The sequence below is a fragment of the Chrysemys picta genome, chromosome 7 (assembly GCF_011386835.1).
Source record: "Chrysemys picta bellii isolate R12L10 chromosome 7, ASM1138683v2, whole genome shotgun sequence".
NCBI classification, from domain to species: Eukaryota; Metazoa; Chordata; order Testudines; family Emydidae; genus Chrysemys; species Chrysemys picta.
The window spans coordinates 43,010,251-43,036,802 of NC_088797.1; the positions used below are offsets into that span (position 1 = coordinate 43,010,251).

The window sequence follows — 26,552 nt, forward strand, 5'->3', positions numbered from 1 at the left end:
TATTCCAGGATAGCTATAGTGGAATTGTTATTCTGGAATATTTTTGCTGGTCCGTTTCCTCTAGGTAGGCAAGGCCTAAGTGATTTAAGAGCACAAGTCACATTGACTCTTAAATCCCTGTGGCAACTTTGAATGCCTTAGTCTTAAGAAATTTGACGTCCAGACTCATTTGTTCAGTGTTTTAAATGAGGTGTACTTACCATTCACATTTAACACACTGTGAGATTAAGGTAGAGTCTGGAAACTGTGGGAAGAACTTTGTCATGGTACATCCCAGTACCAGCACTCAAGCTTTCTTCCTAGGGTTTTATGCTAGACTCATCCTCTCAGTAAATTTCTCATTGTTTGTTTTGTGGCTGTTGCCATGCTGAAAAATCATTTTAGTGTAATTGACCGTGAGCAGTGACAAGCTGCTTCTGTCAGATCTATCTGTGCATATCATGTCTTTAAGAGCCATGATATTTGTGCCTGTGCAGATCAGTAATGATTAACGTCAGCAAATGCTTTCAGAGATTAAGTGATGGTGGTTGTTCCTTACTGCATTTAATAATAGGTTATCTTTTTTTTTTTTAATCATGTGGTTTCTCAACTGAATGGACAAAACACAAAAAGGCTAATTTTAGGCTCCCCAATCTTGACACGCTTTTTTGCTAAAAAAGAACAGGAGTACTTGTGGCACCATATGCATCCGAAAAAGTGGGTTGTAGCCCACGAAAGCTTATGCTCTAATAAATTTGTTAGTCTCTAAGGTGCCACAAGTACTCCTGTTCTTTTTGAGGATACAGACTAACACGGCTGCTACCCTGAAACCTGTTTTTTGCTAAGTTGAATGTTGCTCAAAATTGTTAGCTCGACTATACAAGTTGGTGGAGATGGGAGTGGAGAGGAAAACAAATAGATAATATGAGTCAGATTGTACCTTACCCAATGTGAGTGGGTAGAACTTGGGTGGGAGTGGGGCTGGCCAAAGAGACATCCACAAGGTGGCTGGGATTGCTAGCTCTTCTGGTGACCCTTTTTAGAAGGGGTCAGTGAGGCATGTGGATGTGACGGTGGCTCCAATCCCTTTCTGTACCGGACATCTATTAGGTGTGGGGAGCAACAGCTGCAATTTGCAGAATGGTGTCAGGCTTACATGAGCAAGTCAGAATTTCTCCTGGGACTGCTCCTGAATCTTCCTTTCAATGAAGGGCTTTGCCTTTGAGGATCTAGCTGGGCGGCAGTGCACAAGTGAAGTGGTACAGAATGGTGTGACATGAGAGAGAGAAGAGTTTTACATGTGAGGAGAAAATTGTTTGCATGAGTTCATTGCACCTCTGTTGACAATACTTTGCTGCCATGCATCAAGGCTGAGGATTTATAATGAAGATTAGCCCTTTTGAACTGATATTATATATTTTCATATATCTGAAGATTTATTCAATTTGTGGTCTCTTTGGCAGTTGCCTTTTTGTTTTTGAGTGGTGATGTTTGTTGGTGGGGCTTGGTACAAGTTAGAGGAGAGAGGAAACCAAATGATGATTTATGAGTCTCATTTGTTTACCATGAAAGGGATCTTTCCTATATTAAAATCATGGATGTTGGAAGGAGTTACCTTGTGAATAGAGTAATGGACCATATCCAAAGCCGGATTGTCTACTACCTCATGAATATCCACGTAACTCCTCGCTCGATCTACCTCTGTCGACATGGAGAAAGTGAACTGAATCTGAAAGGGAGGATAGGAGGAGACACTGGACTGTCCCTTAGGGGGAAAGAGGTAAGATCATTTTTATTAAGTAACTTCAAACAAATGGTGTCCTTGTGTGGGTGGATGTTGGAATTATTGTTTATGGAGGATCGGTCCATCAATGGCTGTTGTCAGGGATGCAACCCCATGCTCCAGATGTCCCTAAACCTCCAACTTCCAGAAGCTGGGACTGGATGACGGGATAGATCACTTGAAATTGCCCTGTTCGGTTCATTCACTCTAAAAGCATCTGTCACTGGCCACTGCCAGAGACAGGATAGTGGGTTACGTGGACCATTAGTCTGACCCAGTATGGGTGTTCTTATGTTGTTGACCATCTCTTACAGCTTCCTTTCTTTCCTCTGTCCTTTCCTTATAACAAACATAAATATCCCTTTTACCTTGACTGTAATGTCATGCAAGTGGGTAAGAGGTTTGAATGGGCAAGTTGTATTGTAGTTTGCTGGTAGCTCTTCATATATGGCTTCTATTTTCATTCTTCTCTGATACACTTGTATAAACCTTGAGCTCAAAGCACTTTTCAAGGAGTCCTTATTTTAAGTTGGGTTTTGATTTTTAAACCTGTGGCGCTCCTTAGTTGGTGGACACCTGTGAACCTTTGTAAGGTGAAGATGGAAGGGGAAGTTGTTTTGGGGCTGGAGTGGGGTACCAAATAGGATTGTTGTCATCTTTGTATCATCTTTTCATTGCTGAACAGGAACTGTCATATTCTTAAGAAAAGTCTAAAGAACCTTTTTAAAGTAACATAATGAACTTGCAATAAGGGACAAGAACCGATTGGGTTCCAACTCAAGCACAGTATATTGGCACTGATCCCTCATCCAACCTCTAATGTCTTTTTCAGTTTGCCAAGAGCTTGGCGCAGTTCATTAATGAGCAAAACATCAAGGATCTGAAAGTTTGGACCAGTCAGATGAAAAGGACGATTCAAACTGCGGAGGCTTTGGGAGTGCCTTATGAACAGTGGAAGGTTTTGAATGAAATAGATGCAGTAAGTTCTCCCGCGTTTCCGTTTTTGTAACTATTCAAGAAAGTGGTTTTGTTTCAGATGGGGGGAGTACTTTATTGTGCAGTAATAGGGTTTGTGTGGATTAGAAGGTAATTAGTATTATGGTTCTGGAGATCAGAAGGCTTATGCCCTTTCCCCATTAACAGTGTTAAATGTTTTAGTAAAAGGTGCCCTAATGAATTTAGACTTAGTCTTGGTTAAACGGTATGCAACTTAAAGGGTCACTGTGGTAGGGTGCTACAGGAGAAGCCCTAATCAGCTCCTGCCACTCCAGCCCCAATCAGGGGAAATGGGTTGGGGCTGAGCCACTAGCTAGGACTGGCCTGGAAACTGGCCACACCTGCCAGCCTTGTTAACAGGGGCTAAAAGCTAGAGAGGAAGTGAGTTGGAGGGCAGGGGGCAGAGACCAGGAGGGGAGAGTAGGCTCAGAAGGAGCCAGGAGCCTGATACCCTGTTGCCACTGAGGCCTGTGCTAGGCCAAACCTGTAAATACTCTGTAAATAGTTGGAGCTTGGTGGTGGGGACCGGACACAGTAATAAAGAGCATGGGTGTTGCCCCAGCTTGAAGTGGTCCTGACTCACTGGGGAGCGGGGCCAGGAGGCTGAACCCAGCAGGGTGTGGTGAGCACCCCGTAACAGTCACACAGTTAATTTCTTCTGTAGGCTGAGCATGGGCACCTTCGCCACCCTCACAAGCTCCCTCTCTGCTGCTAGGGGCGCTGTGGTGTTCTTTTCTCTCTCCCACCCTGCTCAAGTCCCCTTTTCCTCCTCACCATTCTTAAGTCTTCCTCCCCTCCCCCTTTCTGGGAGATAAGTCATTTAGGGTGTCTGCATTTTAAACTCTTATGGGGGCCATGAGCAGAGCTGAGATGGGGGAGGGAGAGTATTGTTAGGTTAAAGGTGTTAATGGCTGCTGTCAACCAGTTCTTTGATATGTAGAGAATTGCAGACTTGATTGAAGCTAGTAGCTCTGCATGTTCCCTCATTTCACCCGTCTGGTTTTCTGACTTTTCACAAAATCAATAGCATTCTGCCCATTGATATCTAGAATGTTCCTTGAAATTTTTTAGTGGATCATATGCAACATTCAAAGGTTATTGCATTATAGGCAAGCAGAGAAATGCCATCAAGTTGTGTGTTGGACCAGGCTAATAAAAAGGACACTCAATATAATTCTAGGTCCAAAATTTCAGGCATGTTCTTAGGAGAGAGAAAATTTTAATATTTGGCACTTGTCACTTGTTTACCATTGTAAGGCACTTATACTTATAAATTTTGAAGTTTCTTTGGAGACCACATGTAGGATCCTTGAAACTGGTAGCTTTCCCAATTGTCTGTTAAGTGTGTGCTGGGATGTTCTTATCTGGGAGTTACTGTCATCATTCTGAGGACATCCTGCATTGAATAAAAGCAGTATATGTGGATAATAAATATTCTTCTACCTCAATATGATTGTGAAATTGACACAGTCTATGTCAATGACTAGGTCACCTATAGGATTAATACATTATTACATAGAAGCTCCAAATTTGCCACTGTGGGTATGGGAGATAAAGATCTACTGATATGCCCATGGGCCTGATGACTCTCATGGATATTGTGAGCCTTTTGTTTTTGTTACCCTTAGGGAGTCTGTGAAGAAATGACATATGAAGAAATTCAGGAAAACTATCCTCTTGAATTTGCTTTGAGAGACCAAGACAAATACAGATACAGATACCCTAAGGGGGAGGTATGCTGCTGTTTTTCTTTCTTTCTTTCTTTTCTTTTTTTTTTTTAAGGTTAAGAGAGCGTCATGTTTTCTAAGATACTAGGTATCTTGAAGAAAATTGAGTAATATGTTGTTTTCCTTGCCAGGTGGAAGGACTATAGGAGCTTGTAGCTCTTATTTAGCCAAAACCTTTTAGCTGAATACACCCTTGATGAAGATTTATGGGTTTTTTGGTTTTAAAATAAATACCATATTTGGAAATATGCCTGGAAGGATTTTCGTATGTTACCATTAATTTTATATTGATAGTTTGGTTGTTTCACAAGGTGGCTGAGCAGGTTTTATTATTATTAGACATGCAGCTATATGCTGTCAAGACTATTTATAATTGTCATCTTTGTGTGTGGTAAATGTCACATATCACGTGCATTTTTGTTCAATACTGTGTAAATCTGTAGACACATTGGCTTCCCTTGTAATCTAGCAAGTCTTGCACTTCAGAAACAAAAATGAACCTGCTAGCATTTTTATAAGGAGACTAATATAATTAAACTGAGGCAATTAATGGATAGTCATATGGTCTGTCTTTATATGCTAAAGATTAGGATTCATGGAAGCAATTAGAACACCTGTTGTGATGTTTCTGAAGAGTGCAGTGGACTTCATTGGTACATAAATGAAGCTTTGGTGCTCTCTTCCATCAATAGTCTGAGTGATCATCATGCCCAGAATAGGTTTGTGATAAAGTGTTTTCTTCTAGATGTGAGTAATCCATTTAGTAATGACACAGTCACTAAACTGAAAAGTTTTTAATCTACTCAAACAAGGACTGTTGGTTTTTTACATCAGTGCTTACTCTGAAAGATTACACTACTCGACAGCCAAAATGCTTCTGAAATAAATGCAGTCAAACTTTACTAATTCTGGGTCACTGAGAACGAAAATGATGCTTAAAATTGTTGATTGGCTCTAATTTTCAAGATATGTTATTGGGTCAGTATATACGACCCTTGACTTGGGAATGGCGGAGGATAAGTGAGTTATAAAGGGAAGGGATCTCAATTTAAACCAGAAATGACTAAAATACATCTTTGACTGGATCTATGAATAAATCTATGACAGGGTTTGGACAGTACTTGCTTTTTAGGCAAAACAATGAATGATGCAATCTGAAGCTGGTATTGCCTCATACATGATATGAATTGCATCATGGTATTCCTAGAAGTCATGGACGATGCAATCATAACGAAGCTTACATCACTCTGCTGAACAAATTGCCCTATATCAGCTCTAGAAATCATACAGTGTCGTGCTCTCTTATTTGTCAGTGTTTGATTTTGCAAAGGGACACATTTCTGTTTAGCCAAAGTGAGCAGAGATGCCTCGTACTTGTGTGAACAGTGCAGATAACTTCTGCTATGTTTGTGGTGAAGTGACTTTTGCATCACAAAAGCGCAGTATAACCACTATGGTTAAGAAAGCCTATCACCTTTATTTTGGCTGCAAAATTGGAGATCAGGACAAGAGGTGGGCCCCACACGTATGCTGCAACTCTTGTGCAACAAATCTTCGCCAGTGGTTGAACAGGAAAAGGAAATCTATGCCTTTTGCAGTGCCAATGATTTGGAGAGCCAACAGATCATACCAGCAATTGTTACTTCTGTATGGTGCCTCCAGTTGGGAAAGGTGTGTCAAAGAAGAAAAAGTGGACTGTGCATTATCCAAACATTCCATCAGCTATACGCCCAGTACCCCACAGAGAAGGACTGCCGGTTCCTGATGCACCAGAATCATTCTCACTTGAGTCAGATGAGGAAGAGAAAGAAGATGAAACTTCTGGTCCTGAACCATCAATGTCACAGGACGCACATTTTCTCCCATCCTCCTCCTCTGAACCACACCTCATAACACAAGGTGAACTGAATGACCTTGTCAGGGATTTGGAATTACCCAAGAGTAAGGCAGAGCTGTTGGGCTCCAGACTATAGCAGTGGAATCTCCTGGCAGGTGATGTTAGGGTTTCCATGTTCCATGACCGTCAAAAAGATCTTGTCCCATTCTTCTTCATGGAAGGTGATCTTGTAGCCTGCAACAACATCGATGGTGTGATGGCAGCCCTCAACATCGTTCACGATCCAGATGAGTGGAGACTGTTCATTGATTCATCGAAGACGAGTCTTAAAGCTGTTTTACTGCATAATGGCAATGTTTTGCCATCAATTCCAGTTGGTCATGCAGTCCATATGAAGGAAACCTATGACAACATGAAACAACTTTTGTGGTGCATAAACTATGACCAACATCAGTGGCAGCTTTGTGGCGATTTGAAGGTTGTTGCTCTCTTGCTTGGTCTACAGACTAGATACACAAAGTACTGCTGTTTTCTCTACGAATGGGATAGTCGTGCAAGAGATTCCCACTCCATCAAGAAAGATTGGCCACTCCGACAGTTATTGGAGCCTGGGAGGAAAAGTGTTCAGCATCCACCACTTGTTGAATCAAGGAAGATTTTGTTACCACCCTTACACATCAGCTGGGTCTGATGAAGAACTTTGTCAAGGCCATTGACAAAACACAAGCAGCTTTCAAGTACCTCCGTGGAAAATTTCCAAGGTTAAGTGAAGCTGAGATAAAGGAAGGTGTCTTTGTTGGTCCTCAGATTCGTGAACTTCTTCGAGATGATGCATTTGACCATGCACTGCGTGGCAGGGAAAAGACGGCATGGAAAGCCTTCCAGTTAGTGGCAATAAATTTTCTCGGAAACAACAAGGCAGACAACTACAGGTTGTTGGTGGAAAACTTCCTCGAGGCATACAAAAGCCTTGGTTGCAACATGTCACTAAAGATACATTTTTTGCACTCTCATCTAGATTTTTTTCCACCGAACTGCGGAGGAGTGAGCGACGAGCACGGCGAGCGATTTCACCAGGACATTGCAACAATGGAGAAACGCTATCAAGGCAAATGGAGCCCATCAATGCTTGCAGACTATTGCTGGACAGTGACAAGAGATGCTCCATTTAATGAATACAAGAGACAAGCCAAGAAGCGCCGAGTAGACACTGAATAGGACTAAACTATGTACATAAGTTTTTTGCCTTTTGTTTCATAATAAATTTTATTTATATAAGCCTTTTGCTGATTTTTAAAGTGTTGCATAAACAGGACAGGTGAAATATTGTCATGTAAAGCAACCATAAACACATGAAAAGACCTAGGTTTACAATTTATGATTAAATCTCTACTATCTACACAATATACATAGACATAAAATGTAAAAACTTAAATATCTTCGAAACAGTAGCCAATCAGTTGTTTTAATTGTCATATTTGAATTCAGCATATCAAAATACATAATAAATAGCACATTTTATCTCTGAAGCAGACGACTTCTCAAAAATTGTAGACCAGTGTTAACAAACCTTTCAAACTGTCTCATTGCTTTTAGTGATTAATGTATTTTGTTAATTTCTCAAAATAAATGTATTTGTTGGTGATAACAGCAAAGCTGAGTCATTCAGTATTACCAGGTTGGAATATATTCAGTGTTACTGTTGCCAAAATCAAAATAAATAAAGTTGTAAACGTTCATGCCATTTATATTTTAGCTTTATCATACACACAAGAACTATTGAAAGTATTTATGTGTGTGAATTCATTGCTTAAGAAAGCAGCAGGTACAGAGTGGGCGGTGGCAATGAAAATTTCCTTATAGTGTCTTGTCAGTGTGCTTGTAACAGTCAACTTGAGAGACAACCTTTTAGAGGTGACAGGGTAGCTTCTGTGAAAAAGGTGTATAGAGTTTGATAGAGAATGTTATCTTTTCTACGTGTTCAAATCAACAAGCACAATTAGGGCTGTCACTCTCTGTGAAATTCAGTTGTCTTAGTAGAGTGGGACTTATTTTAATAGTAAAGTAAATTTACTATTTTGAATTGTTTTTATTATTATTTATTTTTGTGTGTAATATGGGTAGAAGATCAACAAATGGACATGAGATGAAAACAAGTTTTAGGGCACGTCTACACTGACAAAGTTACAGCACTGCTCAGAGAGCGCCAAAGGAAAACCACTGTTGTGTGTTCATGCTGACAGCTGCCTGCGCAATAGCGTGTTCTCGCTTGCGGTGCTATTCAGAGCAGTGCACTCTGGGCAGCTATCCCACAGAGCACCTCTTTCTCTTTTGCTGCTAAGACTTGTGGGAAGGCGGAAGGAGTTGCGCGGCATCCTGGGTCCTGTTCCAGTGCCACGTGATGCATTGCTTCGCATCCCAGCAATCCTTGTACTTCCGTCCACATTTGGCGTCATCTTTCAATGGTTTGTGTACTGTGCACCCTGCCCTACCTCTTTCTGGCTGCAGGAATGGATCCCGAGCTGTTGACAAGAATACTGCTCACACTGACCAACACATCACGAGTGGCAGTGGAGTTATTCCTTAAACTACAAAGGCAAGAGGAGTGTGACATTGATCTCATCACACATAGTAGCTCTGACACAAGAATGCTTGTGGCATTCATGGAGGTGTTGATCACAGTGGAAGGGCGCTTTTGGGCTTGGGAAACAAGTACTAAGTGGTGGGATCACATCGTGATGCATGTCTGGGATGACAAGCAGTGGCTGCGGAACTTTCGCATGAGGAAAGCCACATTCATGGGACTGTGTGATGAGCTTGCATCAGCCCTGTGGCACAAGGACATGAGAATGAGAGCTGCCCTGTTGCTGGAGAAGCACGTGGCAATTGCACTGTGGAAGCTGGCTACTCCAGACTGCTACCCATCGGGTGCTAACCAGTTTGGAATGGGAGAGTTGACCGTTGGAGTCATATTGATGGAAGTGTGCAGGGCCATTAATTGCATCCTGCTCCGAAAGACCGTGACTCTGGGCAACGTGCGTGAGATTGTGGATGGCTTTGCACAAATGGGCTTCCCTAACTGCGGAGGGGCGATAGATGGCACGCACATTCCAATTCTGGCACCAGGCCACTTAGCCACCGAGTACATTAATCGCAAGGGGTATTTCTAAATGGTTCTCTAAGCACTTGTGGATCACTGTGGGCGTTTCACAGACATTAAGGCAGGCTGGTCTGGAAAGGTGCATGACACACGCATCTTTCGGAACACTGGTCTGTTCAGGAAGCTGCAAGCAGGGACTTTCTTCGTGGACCAGAAGATCACCATAGGGGAAGTTGAAATGCCCATTATGATCCTGGGAGACCCGCGCCTACCCCTTAATGCCGTGGCTCATGTAGCCATACACAGGGCAACTTGACAGCAGCAAGAAGTGGTTCAACAACAGGCCAAGCAAGTGCAGAATGACTGTGGAGTGTACGTTCGGCCGTTTAAAAGCCCGCTGGTGATGACTGTATGGGAAGCTGGACATGGCCGATGACAATATTCCTATGCTTATAGCCGCATGCTGTAAGCTCCATAATATTTGTGAAGGGAAGGGTGAAAGCTTCACTCAGGGCTGGACCTCAGAGGCTCAATGCCTGGAGGCTGAGTTTGAACAGCCAGAGACCAGGGCTATTAGAGGGGCACAGTGTGGGGCCATAAGGATCAGGGTTGCTTTGAGGCAGCAATTTGAAGCTGAAAGCCACTAATATTTGTTGCTATGCTTGGGATTGCAGTACTTGTAATGCTAGGAAGTGATTGGTGCACATGATGCAAGAAGGAGCTTGTAGTGGGGCAGCTGCCCCACTCCTGAGGAACAGAAGTTAAAAGCAGCCCTGATGAGGGCTGCGGCTGTGAAGAAAGCCTCGTCTGTTTGGGGAGCCAGCCACAGATGCGGCTACGCCCCAATCAGAGCCCAGCTGGCCTTTATAAGAGGGCACTGGGCCAGGAGCACGCAGAGTGTCTGTCTGTCTGTCTGTCTGTGTGTCTCTCTCTCTCTCTCTCTAGCAGTAGAGAGGAAAGGGCCTGGCTGCCTGGAAGCTGAGAGGCTACCAAGACTGGAGCAGGGCTCGGGGAAGGCCAGAGGAGCTGGGGAGCTCCGGCCTAGAAACCCCCCCCCAGGCTGCAGGCCTTGTTAAAGGCTAGAAAAGAGTACTTTCGTTGCAGAGGGGCAGCAGGTCCAAACCCCCCTTGCCGGTGATGAGTGGCATTTACACTGCAGTCTGTCCTGGTGAACAGGAGCTAGGTCGAGACTGGCAGTAGCCATAGTCTGAGGTGAGGTGGGGATAGAGGGTGGGGGTTCCCCGGGGAGGGGAGACCCAGATCTGTGGGGGTACTGTCAGGGGGCAGCACCCCTGAAAGGGGCACCGGGGTCCAGGAGGGACTCGGGGCCCAGCGGCAAGCGGGACACTGGCCGGCAGAGGGCACTCCGGAGGCTGGAAACGCCAATTCCCTGGACGACCAGCAGGAGGCACTGTGCCAGTGAGTCGTTGCCCCGCCACAGGGCTTTAACATTATTGCATGTTGCTTTGCAGTGCTCTTTTTGCTTTCACTTAATAGAAGAATAAAGATTGCTTTCAAACCAACACAATTCTTTTTTTGAAAGACAACAACCAAAGGAGAGAATCAAACAAAAAAATTCATCAGCGGGGATGGGGGAATGGAAGGAATGGGGGAATGGAAGGTCTCAAGAGGAGGGAGAGGTCCTAGGACGGCTACTGATTTGTGTATGTCCAGGGATCATACCCAACCTTCTCCTTTGGAGTACGATGCAGCGAGTGCTGTACTTCAGCAGGGCCAAACTGCAGATGGATGGGTGTTGAGTGCAGTGAGTATTGGGAGTCCACACTGCTGGACTGTGAGGAGGGAGGAATGTAATGCTGCGGGTAGAGAGTGGAGCCAGGAGGTTGATAAGAGTGTGTTGGCGGTGTGTGTGGGGAGCGTATGGGAAAGAGTTTTGCAACAGCGGCTGCAGGGGAGGGCAGGTGTGGGGCTGCTCGGTTTGAAGAGCTAGTATTGCCTGGAGCGTGTCCGCTTGGCCATTCCATAACTGTTAAGAGCCGCTCTGTGGCTTCTTTCTAGTGTGCCGCATTCTCCTTTCGTTCCCTCTTCTCGCTGTCCCGCCACTCCTTCAATTCCTTTTTCTCGACAGTGGAGTGCATCATAACCTCACGCATAAAGTTCTCCTTAGTTCCTCTTGGACGCTTTCTAATTCTTTACAACCGTTCTGCCGCCAATAACAAAGAAGGAGGCTGTGCTCCCAAAGTCATCTCTGTAAAGTTTAAATGCAACATTTTACAGAAGCAGTATTGTTTGCAACACAGACAACACCGTTTCAGTGCTTTAAAACAGCCACTACACTCACACCTGTCACTAACTGGCTGACCCCAGGCAAGCGCACATAAGTCACAAGACCCCCAAAATGGTGAGTAGCCGCAGGGGCAGGGTAAATCACTGTTCTCGGACCCTGCTGTACACTGGGCATGTTGGCTCTTGGGCACTTGGGGAGAGCCAGCACTGTTGGGGGAGCCTGATAATCATTCCTGTCCCCACACTTTCCACAGGAGGTGATCATTATGGAAGATATCTTACTGCTGAAGGTGAACAGGGACTCAAGGGAGGGTCTTCTCCAAGCCTGCGGCTTCTGCCCTCTGACATCTGTGCGGCTAGCCTGTGTGCAACAATACCTCCCCCCTTCTCCCCTCTTTCCCCCCATGACGGCACAGTGGCGCGGGAAAGTTACAGTGAATGGGGCAAGAAACAAAGCAGCTCTGCCGAGGAACCTGCGGGAGTGGATTTCCCAGTATCTCCACGAGAGTTCCTGGAGATCTCTGAGGGAGATTCCCGTGAAGTGAAGGAGTGTATCAACAGCCTGTTCCACTGCTCAAACTAGTCATGAGATGGGAGACAAGCCGCTTTCTGCAACCCTCCTGACCCCAACAACTTGCTTCAGCAATTCCCCAAATCAGATCCACTTATCAGGGGCCTCATCTCCTGTTTGCGCTTTGCCAAGATCTGATTGGCTAGGCTCCTCCAGGGTAGAAAAGAGCTCCTGACTGCATGCATCTCTGGCCTCCGAGTCATCCTCTGCCACTGGTTCCCCCACCTCCTCTTCATCCAAGATTGCCTCCTCCTGGTTTGGTCCACTCTTGACTGGCAGTGAAGCCAACGAAGTATCCACAGTGGACTTCACAGTGGAGGTGGGGTCACCACCGAGTATTACATCCAGCTCTTTGTAGAATCGGCAGCTTGTGGGCGCAGCACCGGAGTGGCGGTTTGTCTCCCGCACCTTGTGGTAGGGATTTCGCAGCTCCTTCACTTTGATTCTGCACTGCAATGGGTCCCGGTCATGGCCCTTTTCTATCATGCATCTAGAAATCTGTCCATAGGTATCATAACGCTGACAGCAGGAGTGCAGCTGTGACTGAACTGCCTCCTCTCCCCAAATGCCAGTGAGGTCCAGCAGCTCAGCATTGCTCCAAGCGGGGGATCGCCTGGTGCATGGAGCAGGCATGGCCACCTGGAAAGATGCGCTGAGACCACTGCATGCATCACCGAGCAAACAGGAAGGGGACTTTCAAATTTGCAAAGGAATGTATGGGATGGGGCTGATGGTTGGTCCCCTGAGGGCAGGGCAGTAGAGTTCAAACTGATGTGAGATGAGAACAGGGATTGCGGACACCGCCTGGAGGCCAATCGCAGCGCTGTAATCACCACGGTGTCTACACTGGCACAGCAGCACTGTAACCATGGCGCAGAAAGCGTTACACCTCTCATCGAGGTGGTTTTTTTTTAGAGCGTTGCATCTGCGCAGTTTCTGTGCACTAAGTGGCTTGGTGGTGTGTACACCTCAGGAATTACAGTGCTCAAAGTTACTTTACTGCGCACAAACTTGCCATTGTAGATGGTGCCTTAGTCACTACTCACTGGTAACTTACAGGTTTAAAAGGTATATGTTTTTGTTTAAATAATCATTTAGGCATGGGGCACTTTTGTATCAAAGTCAGACTCTAACCTTTTTTTTTTTTTTTTTTTAAAGGCCAATATAGAGCAGCTACATAAATGTTATCACCCTCAGGATCTTCTTGCAGAAGTCAAATAATTGTGGTTAAGATGACCCAAACAAGAAGGGTTATGGTGTTAACTGACTACGGCTATGTCTACACTAGAGATCTTAACAGTGGCACAGCTGTACTGCTGCAGCTGCGTCACTGTAAGTTCTCCCGTGTAGCTGCTCTGTGCTGACAATAATTAAATCACCCCCAACAAGCAGCAGTAGCTGTGTCAGTGCTTCTGTCGGTGAAATTTATGTTGCTCGGGGCCGGGGGGTGGGAGTGTGTGTTTTTTTTCATACCCTGACCAACAAAAGTTTTCCTGACAAAAGTGCTAGTGTAGAGATTGCCTAAGATGAGACCAAGCTTAGGGTTTTTTAATTTTTAATTTTTAGTTTGATTGAGCAGGCGTAATCCAGAAACTAGGGAAATAACAAAGAAACAAAAACACGCGTTGACTTTGGTCAGTCTTCCTTAGTGTGTGGTTAGTGTTAATCTCTGTTCAGTACAGCATTTAACCACATGCTAAAGTTGCATTGACTTCAAGTTGGCATGCTTAAATGCTGTCCTGAAAAAAGGTGCTTTTCTGAATCTGAGTCAAAAAATGTAAGATGGAAGAGAACCTAGCAACCAAATTAATAATGAAAGGTTTGGTATTTGGAAGGATCAGGCCATAAATTACCAGCATAGGATATCCCATGAATGGGAAACTGAAGTTAAAAAACAAACTAACCAAAAAAGTATGAGTAAGAGTACATCAAAGTATAGAAGTTCATGCAAATAGAGGGAATTTTCAGATAAATATTAATAGTAAAATTCTATATTTGAGAGGGTTGAGTGATAATTTGGCTTCAGAGATGATGGCAAATGAGTAAACCACTTCCTCTACAGAGTAAAAAAAATTGTAAACTTTTTTTATTTTTCTTTCGTGGAGTGCACTATATAGATGTAGGACCTCCTTTCTGGTCAATATCCTGTCTTAATAAAATGTTTATAAAACAACTATTAGTTGTTCCTTCTGACTGTGCAGTAATTCCTGCCTAAGTAAGCCTCTGACTGCTCAATATGCTTTTGTTTTCCAGTCATATGAAGATCTCGTTCAGAGATTGGAGCCAGTAATCATGGAGCTGGAAAGGCAGGAAAATGTGCTTGTTATATGTCACCAAGCAGTTATGCGCTGTCTGCTTGCTTACTTTCTGGACAAGACTGCAGGTATATGCCCTTAATCAGTATTGATGTTTTAATACAATGGGTCCACCTTAGCCTTGCAAATGGTCTTGGCAACTTATGCAGCCCAGGCACAAAGCTCACCCTTCTCTTGATGCGATGTTAATGTCACAGCAAATTCTAACACGATAATTTACTTCCCCTGGGTGAATAGGCAAGTTGAATTTTTTTTCATGGCTGACCTACCTTTCTGCATGCCTGGTGTGTGATTTATATTTAACAATTCCTGTCTTTGAATACACAAATGTTTTTTTGCTTAACCAAAAAACAGGTCTCAGTGTCACTTAGGAAGAAAAGCTTTTTAAATAGTTTTAATATAACAAACATTACAGCTAAGTGAATTTTCTTGTTCCCAGTGTTTCATATGTATTTTTGTTTTTCAATTTCTCAGAACAACTGCCTTATCTCAAGTGCCCACTCCATAGTGTCTTAAAGCTAACCCCAGTGGCTTATGGTAAGTTAAAACATTTTTTTTGTAAACATGCTATTATCAAATTCCACCCTTGATTTTATTAAAATAAAGATACATAAAGTGAAGTCCTTTCCAGTATAACTTTAAGGAGAAGTCCTTATTTAATTTTCTTTCCCAATATCAATAAAATTATTTAGTCAAAACACATTTTTGTGAAACATCTTTACAAATTTCCTTTATTGGAAAAATAAATAGTTAAATCTATAAATGCTGAGGGCCAAATTCTGTCCTTATATATGCATGTAACTCCCTTCCAAATTAATGGGTGTGTGCATATATGTATTTGTGTGTTTTGATTACACCAGAAAAGTGTATAATAATGAAGATATGAAAATACCAATTTGTGTGTGTGTGTGTGTGTGTGTGTGTGTGTACACTTTCTTGTGTGTATTTCATTAATTTAGTCCAGATGATATTTCACCAACTTAACCAGCAAGCAAACCTTGACTATGTTTGTACTGTGCCAGCTCTAGGGGACCCCAATGCTGGTTGGGTCCTTTGGGCACTGATTTAATATCCCTGCTAATTAAAAATAAGCAAGTGAAATTCTGAAGGTTGCTCATAAAATGGGAGTTTGGTAATTGTCAAACTTTACCCCCAAAGAGTCTGCTGGTTGTTTTTTCTGAGGTATTTATTTATGGTCTCTCTTTAAAAAAAAAAAAATATTTTTTTTTCTTTTTTCCTGGCTGTGTCTTCATTAACAATTATTACTGTTAGATTGTTTTTCAGCAAATCTAAACTCTTAGATTTACCAGAAGTCTACAGAATACAAGAAATAAAATTCAATAAATTCTAGAGTGGTTTTTCAGACACAGTTCATAAACTCATTACTACTAAGATTAAGTGCATCTCAATCCGGATTCAGCATGTCTTATTTTAATATGCATCATTACATTGTCCTTAGAATAATTGTTTAATTTTACACAGTGATGGCTAATCACTGTTCAGAAAATTAATTGTAGATGGAGAAAAATTTCTCACGATTTATCTGGGAACAAGTTACCAAAAAATCATTTGACAATTTAACTACACGATGGAATTCAAATGGCAAAGGCTAAACAATATATATATATCCAATTTAAACAAAAACAAACCCAAATTGGCTTCTGTTCAGATGTAAGTAAGATTAAGGAAATAGTTGTTAAAAACCAGGGGAATTCATATCTGGAAAAAAAAAGAGATTTTTATAGATTTCATAACAATGATCTAAAATATTCTTGCTTTTTAAACAAGCTAAGAGAACTCTTCACTTTAGTGACACCTGGTGTCCAAAATCATTTATAACAAGTTGCAAGGCAGATGTGCTGGGAGTTCTGATATTTAAAAATATCTTAACGGAGAAGGAAGGCATCTTGTACAAGTTACCAGTCCCAAACTATTCTAGTGTTTCATATAGAAATTGTACTGAACTGTTAAGTGATTTTGAGTACTTTGTAGTCTGTATTTGGACATTGGACCTGAATGTTATTAACAGTATTTTAAGATACCAGATAGGAAAACAGAATTAACAATGAGACCCCCTCTAGCTCCTGTTGACTAAAATAGGAGGAAGGCTGTGCTTATGAGGATGGATTTTTGTATTTGTATGATTGATAGGTGCAGCATAACCTACTTTTTAGTAATTTCACCAACTGAAACCATGACATTTGTCTTCAGAAGTTAAAATATATAAACATTTTAATTTGTTAATATTTCTGGGAAACTAATATTGATACGTCACTTGGATTCCATGAGACAAGATGTGAAAAAGCATGAGATATTTAATAACCATGTGTGTTTCATGTGTTTGGGAAACCTTTGTCCCCTAGTAAGTTGTCATTACCTAGTGCTTTGAACTTAACATGTCTTAGTCCCTTTCTTATGTGTGTAATTGTACTATGTTAGTTCCCATAAGTACTTGCTATGTGTCAGATCATTCCCCAAGAATCCTACTTGGCAGTGTGTTCATCCCTAGTGACTAGTGGGGATGGACAGATGGGCTATGCTTATTATCTTAACACTCCCCTACAACCCACCCCGAGGCATCTGCTTAAAAGTTAACCATCTGATGCTATATTAACTTCTATACAAAATTCTGTGCTTTTGGAACCCCCCCTTAAGGAGACGAGGCAGGGAGTCTGGGGCTCTGAGAGAATCTCTCAGTTAATGGCAGGGGAGCAGAAGGCTCAGAAACCTCTGTGGAAATAGTTTTAGAATCGAACAGTTCCCCAGCAGCTGCACATATTACTCCTGGGGGGATTTTGTGCCAAAAAAATTAAAATTTTATTTTAAAATTGTGCGTATTTTATTTGTCAAAATAACACAATATAATCAAGCCAGTTTCAATTATTTTGGTAATTTATTTAAAAATACCTGTCAACAAGTATGTCTGTAACAATAGAGACAACAAAAATCCAGACAATGTTTTTGACAAATAGATTCCTTACTAGTTATATTAGTACAGAACTTTAAGTAATAATTCATTTAAACTACAATACAGAAATGTATTTCCTGCACCCCCTCAGAAGCAATGCAAAGGCTTGGGGGAGTCAGGAGTAATGGAGGAGCTAAGGAAGAGGGAAGTAATTGCTGGAAAGAAGCCTGGGAGTGAACCTGGAGGGCTGTTGGGTATGGGTGGAAGAAGTATGGAACAGTTTGGTTTTTGGGGGGAGGGATTGGTAGGGAGTTGGGGAGTCTCACCTATGCAGACCCTGGCTGACTCCTAACTTTTCCCATTCAATCAGGCACATCTGCCCCATCACCATGTGTCTCTGCGCCCTCACTCAGCCACCATTCCTCTCCCATCCCCATGTACCCCTGCATCCTCACTCCCATTCAGCCCCTGCCCCAGTCTGTCCCCCCACTAGCCCTTCTGAACCTCAGTCTGTCAGCACCCTCGCTCTGTCCATCCCCCTCCATGTTCTGTGCCTCCTCACCTGGTCCCATGGGTAGGGTGCTGTGTGGAACACAGCCTCATCTCCTCCCTATTGGCAGAGGGCTGCTCCCACCCAGAATCAGTTGCCCTCTGTTCGGGTGCCAGAGCAGCCCCTGGTGGGCAAAAGGTGTAACTGCAGTACCTCTCCAGCAGAATGTATTTTCTTCAGAGAAAAAAATTCTGTGGGGAACGTGTATTCAGCATGTGCACAGTAGTGCAGAATTCCCACAGGAGTAAAATATCAGGGGTTTGAACCCTTTGCTGCTTGTGTGTGGGGATGAGAGTGCCAGTGGAAAAATTAATAGGGTTCTTCCTTGAGGAACAGAGTTTCACCCCCGGCCCTTTTAATGGGGTTTTCTGCAGGATATGGCCATCTGGCCCAGTGTATTCTCTCATTACTAGTTGCAAATGGGTTTCTCAATATTAGCCTTGGTCTACACTATGAGTTTAGGTTGGATTTAGCAGCGTTAGATTGATTTAACCCTGCACTCGTCCACACGACGAAGCCATTATTTTCGACGTAAAGGGCTGTTCAAATCAATTTCGGTACTCCTCCCCAGACAAGGGGATTAGCGCTGAAATCGACCTTGCCGGGTCGAATTTGGGGTAGTGTGGTCAAATTCGACAGTATTGGCCTCTGGGAGCTATCCCAGAGTGCTCCATTGTGATCGCTCTGGACAGCCCTCTCAACTCCGATGCACTGGCCAGGTAGACAAGAAAAGGTCCACGAACTTTTGAATCTCATTTCCTGTTTGGCTAGCGTGGCGATCTGCAGGTGAGTGCAGATCTCATCAGCAGAGGTGACCATGATGGAGTCCCAGAATCGCAAAAGAGCCCCAGCATGGACCGAACAGGAGGTGTGGGATCCGATCGCTGTATGGGGAGACAAATCTGTGCTATCAGAACTCCGTTCCAAAAGACGAAATGCCCAAACATTTGAAAAAATCTCCAGGGGCATGAAGGACAGAGGCTATAACAGGGACCCGCAGCAGTGCCGCGTGAAACTTAAGGAGCTGACGCAAGCCTACCAAAAAACCAGAGAGACAAATGGCTGCTCTGGGTCAGAGCCCCAGAGATGCCGCTTCTATGATGAGCTGCATGCCATGCGAGGGGGTGCAGCCGCCACTACCCCACCCCTGTGCTTTGACTCCGTCAATGGAGTAGCATGCAACAGGGATGCGGGTTTTGGGGATGAGGAAGATAGCTCACAGCAAGCAAGTGGAGAAACCGTTTTCCCTGACAGCCAGGAACTGTTTCTCACCCTGGACCTGGAGTCAGTACCCCATGAATCCACCCAAGGCTGCCTCCCGGACCCACCAGGCAGAGAAGGGACCTCTGGTGAGTGTACCTTTGTAAATATTATACATGGTTTAAAAGCAAGCGTGTTTAATGATTAATTTGCCCTGGCTTTCGCAGTAGGTACAGCTACTGGAAAAATCTGTTAACATGTCTGGGGATGGAGTGGAAATCCTGCAGGGACATCTCCATAAAGCTCTCCTAGATGTACTCCCAAAACCTTTGCAAAAGGTTTCTGGGGAGGGCAGCCTTGTTCTGTCCTCCATGGTAGGACACTTTACCACGCCAGGCCAGTAGCACGTAGTCTGGAATCATTGCATAACAAAGCATGGCAGCATATGGTCCCGGCGTTTGCTGGCATTCAAACAGCATCCGTTCTTTATCTCTCTGTGTTGTCCTCAAGAGAGTGATATCATTCCTGGACACCTGGTTGAAATAGGGTGATTTTATTAAGGGGACATTCAGAGGTGCCTGTTCCTGCTGGGCTGTTTGCTGTGGCTGAACAGAAATGTTAGCCACTCAGTGGGGGGAGGGGTGAAGCGATCATCCCAGAGACTTGAGTGTGTGTGTGGAGGGGGTTTAGTTGGGTTTGTGCAGCACGTTAACCCGAAAACCTCAGCCCCTCCTCCTTTTAAATGGCCAACCCAATGGCTGGTTGGTATGGGAAATGAGGGCACTGCTGTTTGAAATCATTCCCACATGTAATGAAGGTTAAAGAAGCCAAAAGACTGTGTCTTACCATGGCTGCCTGCAAGCCAAATTCTGTTGCCCGGCCCTGCATGAAAGATCTCTCACACCAAACTGGCATACCCTCAATAAGAGGCAAAATGCGACCTTGTACCGAAAGCACATGTGCTATGTAATGTTAACAGCAAGGTTTACCGTGAAAGAGTCTATCCGTTGTCCTCTAAAATGTGTGTTTTTAACTACCACTCTCCCTTTTTTTTTCCTTCACCAGCTGCAAATGTTTCAACGCTCACACTATCTTCTCCTTCCTAGAGGCTAGCGAAGATTAGAAGGTGAAAAAAACACACTCATGATGAAATGTTCTCTGAGCTCATGCAGTCCTCCCACACTGAAAGAGCCCCACAGAATGCGTGGAGGCAGACAATGTCAGAGTCCAGGAAAGCACAGTATGAATGTGAGGACAGGTGGCCGGCTGAAGATAAGTGGCGGGCCTAAGATGATAGGTGGCATCATTCAACCACCATTCTGCACTTGCACAGCCTATAGTTGAACAGCTCCTGACTACTGTTCAGGCTGCCTGTGTATGGCTTAATGAGCCATGGCATTAAGGGCTAGGCTGTGTCCCCAAGGATAACTATAGGCATTTCAACATCCCCAGTAGTTATTTTCTGGTCTGGGAAGAAAGTCCCTTGCTGCAGCTTTTGAAGCAGACCAGAGTTCCTGAAGATGTGAGCGTCATGTACTTTTCCCGGCCATCCCACGTTGATATTGGTGAAACGTCCCTTGTGATCCACTAGTGCTTGCAGCACCATTGAAAAGTACCCCTTTCTGTTTATGTACTGGCTGGCTTGGTGCTCCGGTGCCAAGATAGGGATATGGGTTCCGTCTATTGCCCCACCACAGTTAGGGAATCCCATTTCAGCAAAGCCATCCACTATGCCCTGAACATTTCCCAGAGTCACTACCCTTGATAATCAGCAGCTCTTTGATTGTGTTGGCTACTTGGATCACAGCAGCCCCCACAGTAGATTTTCCCACTCCAAATTGATGCCCGACTGACCGGTAGCTGTCTGGCGTTGCAAGCTTCCACAGGGCTATCACCACTCGCTTGTGAACTGTGAGGGCTGCTCTCATCTTGGTATTCTTGCGCTTCAGGGCAGGGGAAAGCAAGTCACAAAGTTCCATGAAAGTGCCCTTACACATGCGAAAGTTTCGCAGCCACTGGGAATTGTCCCAGACATGCAACACTATGCGGTCCCACCAGTCTCTGCTTGTTTCCCGGGCCCAGAATCGGCGTTCCACGGCATGAACCTGCCCCATTAACACCATGATGTCCACATTGCCGGGGCCCATACTTTGAGAGAAGTTTGTGTCCATGTCCTCATCACTCTCGTCACCGCGCTGCCGTTGCCTCCTCGCCTGGTTTTGCTTTTGCAGGTTTTGGTTCTGCATATACTTCAGGATAATGCGCGTGGTGTTTACAGTGCTCATAATTGCGGCGATGATCTGAGCAGGCTCCATGCTTGCCGTGCTATGGTGTCTGTGCTGAAAAAAGGCGCGAAACGATTGTCTGCTGTTGCTCAGATGGAGGGATGAGCGACTGATGACATGGCTTATGCTCAAACCACTGAGCTATCCCTCCTCCCACTATTCATGGACGGGGGAGCAAATGAACACAAAACAAATCTGGTCTCTTTATTGTTTTGATCCACTCCATCTCTCTTATACATCTTAGGCTGGCAGCAGACGGTGCAGTACGACTGCTAGCCATTGTCGTCTTCTGGCTGCTCGCCAGAAGACGGTGCAGTACGACTGCTGGGCATCGTTGTTTCCCATTTATGTCCAGGTGCCCCTGGCTGACCTCACCAAGGCCAGCCAGGAGCACACACATCTGCCCAGGTGCTCCAGGTCGGCTAAAAGAGCAGCCAGGAGACGACGACAACGGCTACCAGTCATAATGCACTGTCTGCTGCCAAAAGGCAATGAGCTGCTGCTGTGTAGCAATGCAGTACCATGTCTGGCAGCACCCAGGAGACATATGGTGATGGTGAGCTGAGTGGGCTCCATGCTTGCCGTGGTATGTCGTCTGCACGGGTAACCCAGGAAAAAAAGGCGAGAAACGATGTATTGCCGTTGCTTTCGGTGGGAGGGGGGTGATGACATTTACCCAGAACCACCTGCGACAATGTTTTTGCCCCATCAGGCATTTGGCGCTCAACCCAGAATTCCAATGGGCGGTGGAGACTGTGGGATAGCTACCCACAGTACAGTGCTCCGGAAGTCGACGCTAGCCTCGGTACTATGGATGCACTCCGCGGAGTTAATGGTCTTAAGTGGGGGGACACACAATCGACTGTATAAAATCGATTTCTAAAAAATCGACTTCTATAAATTCGACCTAATTTCGTAGTGTAGACATACCTTAGTCAAAAAAGATCCTCCTCTAAGAAACGGTACAAATTTGTACCATCCTGACTGTTGATGTAGCTTTAATTTTTGGAAGTAAGGTGGATTTCTGCTTGACTTGCATTTGGGGAAAGAATGCATTATAACTTCTCTGATTCACTGTAATTAGTAAGTGAACAGACTAATTAGAACACACATAATAATGCATCACAAATGGTACTTTGCTTTAATATTGTGTGAGGCTTCAGAGGATATACTAATAGATATTTTGTAGTGTATTTCATAAAAATAATGTCTTAGTAATATGAGACCTGAACTACAGTCATTGGTTATTAAACATAGCTGAGGAGTGAGGACAGACCACCAAATTATGGCGAGTGCAGATTTTTTTTTTTTTTTTTTTTTAATGCACTGGATAGTCACTAGTCTGTAAATGGATCAGTTTTTGCTGGAGGCATCTGTTAAAACCAACCCAGCATGAGAGACAAATATGGCTTTCCTACTTTCTCTGAGCTTGCTGGCTCATCCAATGGAAAAAAAATTGGCTTCTTCCCAGAGGTTAGCTTTAGATTTCCATTTATATAAATTGTTAAAATGTTAGGTAAATTTAATAATAATTTAATAGCCTTGCTTGTGCCAGCCTTAGTAATGTGGGCTTTTAAAAATCTGAAATATACATGCATTCGGTCACATTCACCGTTATTAAGAGTTTGAGGTCAGTATTTATCTTCTGCATTACAATGTGATGCTAAGGCTAAAAATATTCCAGAAAACAGAAGTGGATGTGAAATTTTATGATTGTGTGTATGCCTATCATCATTTTTGAGGGTTTTTGAACAAAGTGAATTACTTAGTTTCCCTGTCTTGTTAAAAGTAAGAAGAAGAATGTGAGGTTGAAGATAGTGAGAACTGGATTAATCACCAAACTGGGATAAATACTAAATCCACTGCGGTTGGTTCATTGTGAGGCCAAGGACAATCAGAACTTAGCAAAGGAATTCCAAGTGAAAGCTAAGAGGTGGAGGGAAGGACAGGGAATAATCTTTTAAAGTTAGATCACATATTTACTGTAACTTTTTTTTTAAAAAGCAACACAGTTTTAGAAACATTAATTGCTTATCTGGTTAATTTCTCTCAACAGGTTGTAAGGTGGAATCTATATTCCTGAACATTGAAGCTGTAAACACACACAGAGATAAACCAGAGGTAGGACAAGTGTTCAATACAAATACCTTAATACATTGCATTTTCTGAGATGATTATCATAAAAAAAGTCTGTTACCCAGATTTAGAATTAATTTGTTACAATTGCTGAGCATATTTAACTTTACACACCAACTTTGTGTAACCAGTACGTTACTCATCTGGGTATTGTTTTCTAGATAAGTTTGTGAAAAGAAATTTTACATTTCAGACATAAAGGTAAACTCTGGCTCTTGCATTCAGAAATATCAACTGTGTGTACATAGTGTTACTAAGTCAATGCCTTTTATATTTTTATGTTAGAAAACACAAATGCCAAAGACTTAGTAATGATCAAAGCAATGAATAAGCTATTCAGTCTGTTAGGAACAAGCTTATCATGCATCTATTTCACTTTCCAAGTGCATGATAATGTATTTTAAACATTAGAGGAAAATTTTGATTGAGCTCTTTTTCCAGTTTGGAATTGGCATAGTTCCCCATGCATTTCCAAAACGTGCAAGAACTGTTGGTAGTAGGGATTAATGAAGTCTGTCTTGCTTTAGGCTGACTGCAATTACAGGGCTTTGTCCATACTGAGAATTTTTATCAATGCTAGCCAATGGTGGGAACACTAGCACAGAGAAGGAACGGGTGTTTTTATATCTGTCATCTTGTCCACCTCAAAGCAAGCCCAGCCAACTGAGACTTCATCTTTTCACTGCAGAAGATAGGGGTGTGTTTACACTGAGATTCCTAACTTGAGATATCTTAGTGGATGTAGCTAGTCAAGGTCAACCCGTATACCCCTCCAGTGGCTTGTATGTGTGTAATGTGTAAGCAGAGTTAGGAAGTCAGGCTTGTGGTAACTTATTGCATTCTTGCTGAATCAGAGTATGAGATGCTGTGTGGTGCCATAGCATTCTATAGTAACGTGAGTTTGGATCGACCATATTACTCCCAAAAGGCTCTGCCATTGATGGATTATAAAAGCTTACCCAAACTTGATATGCATGGTGCTTATGCTACAAGCTTTTGTGTCTAAGCTTTAAGTCTCCCTTGAAGTAAATTGGCTACCATTGCAAAGAATAATATGGGTAGAGTTGAGGTGAATGGATTAGTGCAGTATAGTCAATTTATATTATAGTGAGAAGTTGGGATTTGTGGTATTGATCAGGGCCATACGTGTGTGAAGATATGAGTTTTTGTATGTTTGTGTGCATGGAAATGATGTGTGTGTAATATGATTTATATATATGGCTTTTTTGTGACTAATCAGTTTATTGCATGCTGTTTGCTACCGGGCTTTGAAAGAAGTTTTATTATCTTAGTTACACTGAGTTGACAAAACATTGGTTTCAGTAGCGATTCTAGTCAAGTGCTTTCATTTATGGATGTTTTTTACCATGTTTAGGCTTCACTGCTTTCATTACTTCTTTCCCTTTGTGTATTATATTTTACCAGATTTTTAATCTATTCTTCTTGATGCAGCTTGCATATTATGCTGAAAGCCACTTAATAGGAACAGAGTGTAAATAATGGGATGCTTTCTGGCAAACACTTCACCTCACCCATCAAATGGAATATTAAACAATTCTGACGAATTGAACATGTTCTTTACCACCAAAATGACATCCTTATGTGCCCCTTTGTGAATATCCTTATTTTCAAGCCATGACTTTTTCAGTGATGATCCAAATGACTGTCTCCTGCAGTTCAGATGAAAAACTGCTGATTAACCTCAGTCTGCCACAGTGTCTTACAGCATGCCACGTATTTTTGGGAATATTTATTATGATGTTAGCTTATTAAAAATGTTTATTTGGGAAGAAAACCTGTTGAGTCACTGCATTAGCTCTAAATGTTATAATTATGGTTACCTGAGCACCTAATGCTGTTACTTAGCACCTTTTGACCTGAAATGCTTGACAAACTACACATCTGGTACTGCTGAAATGTTTGGGGAGAAGGGCAGAAGTCAGGCAACAACTGTACAGTAGTGAAATTAGTGGAAAAATTTGACAAAGGATAGCAGGGTAAACCTGAGGGTTTTTTCAGGGAAGACCCATGGGGATTTTATTACCCATAGAGAGTCACAGACAGGACCTGTACTTGAGATGTCTTCTGAAAGACCCACACTGAGTAAACTTCGTAGTATACAGTTAAACTAACTAGGCAGGATGAAAGGCTAAGTTGATTAGGCAGGATTAGAGTGTGGTATAGAGTATAAAATATTTCCTTTATGCTATCTGTGTAAATGGGAACTGCTACTGTAAAATCTAATTTTAAAATACTCTTTATTAAAGCTGAACAACTATAGTATTTCATTTTAAAAAATTACCATTACAAACAAAATACTTCCCTAATAATTGTACTGTGTGCGCCTTAGATATAAATTCCATATCAATACATAAGGCATGCTATAGTGCATAGCAGATGTTGAAAAAACTGTTTTAAAATACTTTATGTACTCTAAGAAAAATTCAACTCTGTCATTTTTACATTGCAAAAATACATATAAAGGAGTAGAATAACTGACTTTCCTGTGTTTTCTATAATAAAGATGATCTATCTGAATTTGGACTGCAGATTTGACTGGTCATGTACAGTAGCATCAGATTTGTAATGACTTCAGTCTCAATCTGGATAGGATGAAGGAGGAGTGATCTTTGTTTTTTCCCATAATAAATCTTATGGAACTACTTCAACAATCATTTGAGTTCTCTCTCTGATGTTTTGGATTTTATTTCAGAAAGCAAGTTTAATGCCTTTGTGTGGCAGGAAAATCTGTTTCCTTTGCTACATATCTTAGTCCATAAATTAGAGATTCATTGCAAAAACTCATTTTAGATTATTTCAGTTAATTCAGTTTTTATCATAAAAATAAAAGAGAAATTTGCTCACCCTAACACAGAATCAGGGAAGTGAACAAAGAGAGAAACATGTAACCCAAATGC

The 26,552-nt window shown here is 42.8% G+C and overlaps 1 protein-coding gene across 15 annotated transcripts in view; it reads left to right on the top strand.

Moving 5' to 3' along the window:
* The window catches only part of PFKFB4 (6-phosphofructo-2-kinase/fructose-2,6-biphosphatase 4), a 113,672-nt gene that overhangs the window by 77,571 nt on the left and 9,549 nt on the right, over positions 1 to 26,552 (top strand). For 11 of the 15 annotated variants that reach the window (XM_042861726.2, XM_024099973.3, XM_065551279.1 and 8 more), the window contains 6 exons: positions 1,552 to 1,759; positions 2,595 to 2,741; positions 4,387 to 4,491; positions 14,494 to 14,623; positions 15,030 to 15,092; positions 23,555 to 23,619. In XM_042861726.2, coding sequence (XP_042717660.1) covers positions 1,552 to 1,759; positions 2,595 to 2,741; positions 4,387 to 4,491; positions 14,494 to 14,623; positions 15,030 to 15,092; positions 23,555 to 23,619 — 718 coding nt within the window. Of the gene's footprint in view, positions 1 to 1,551; positions 1,760 to 2,594; positions 2,742 to 4,386; positions 4,492 to 11,923; positions 12,655 to 14,493; positions 14,624 to 15,029; positions 15,093 to 18,784; positions 19,363 to 20,278; positions 20,340 to 23,554; positions 23,620 to 25,653; positions 25,753 to 26,552 lie in introns of those variants that run through there. The other 4 variants (XR_010589112.1, XR_010589113.1, XM_065551284.1 and 1 more) reach the window with 4 other exon arrangements.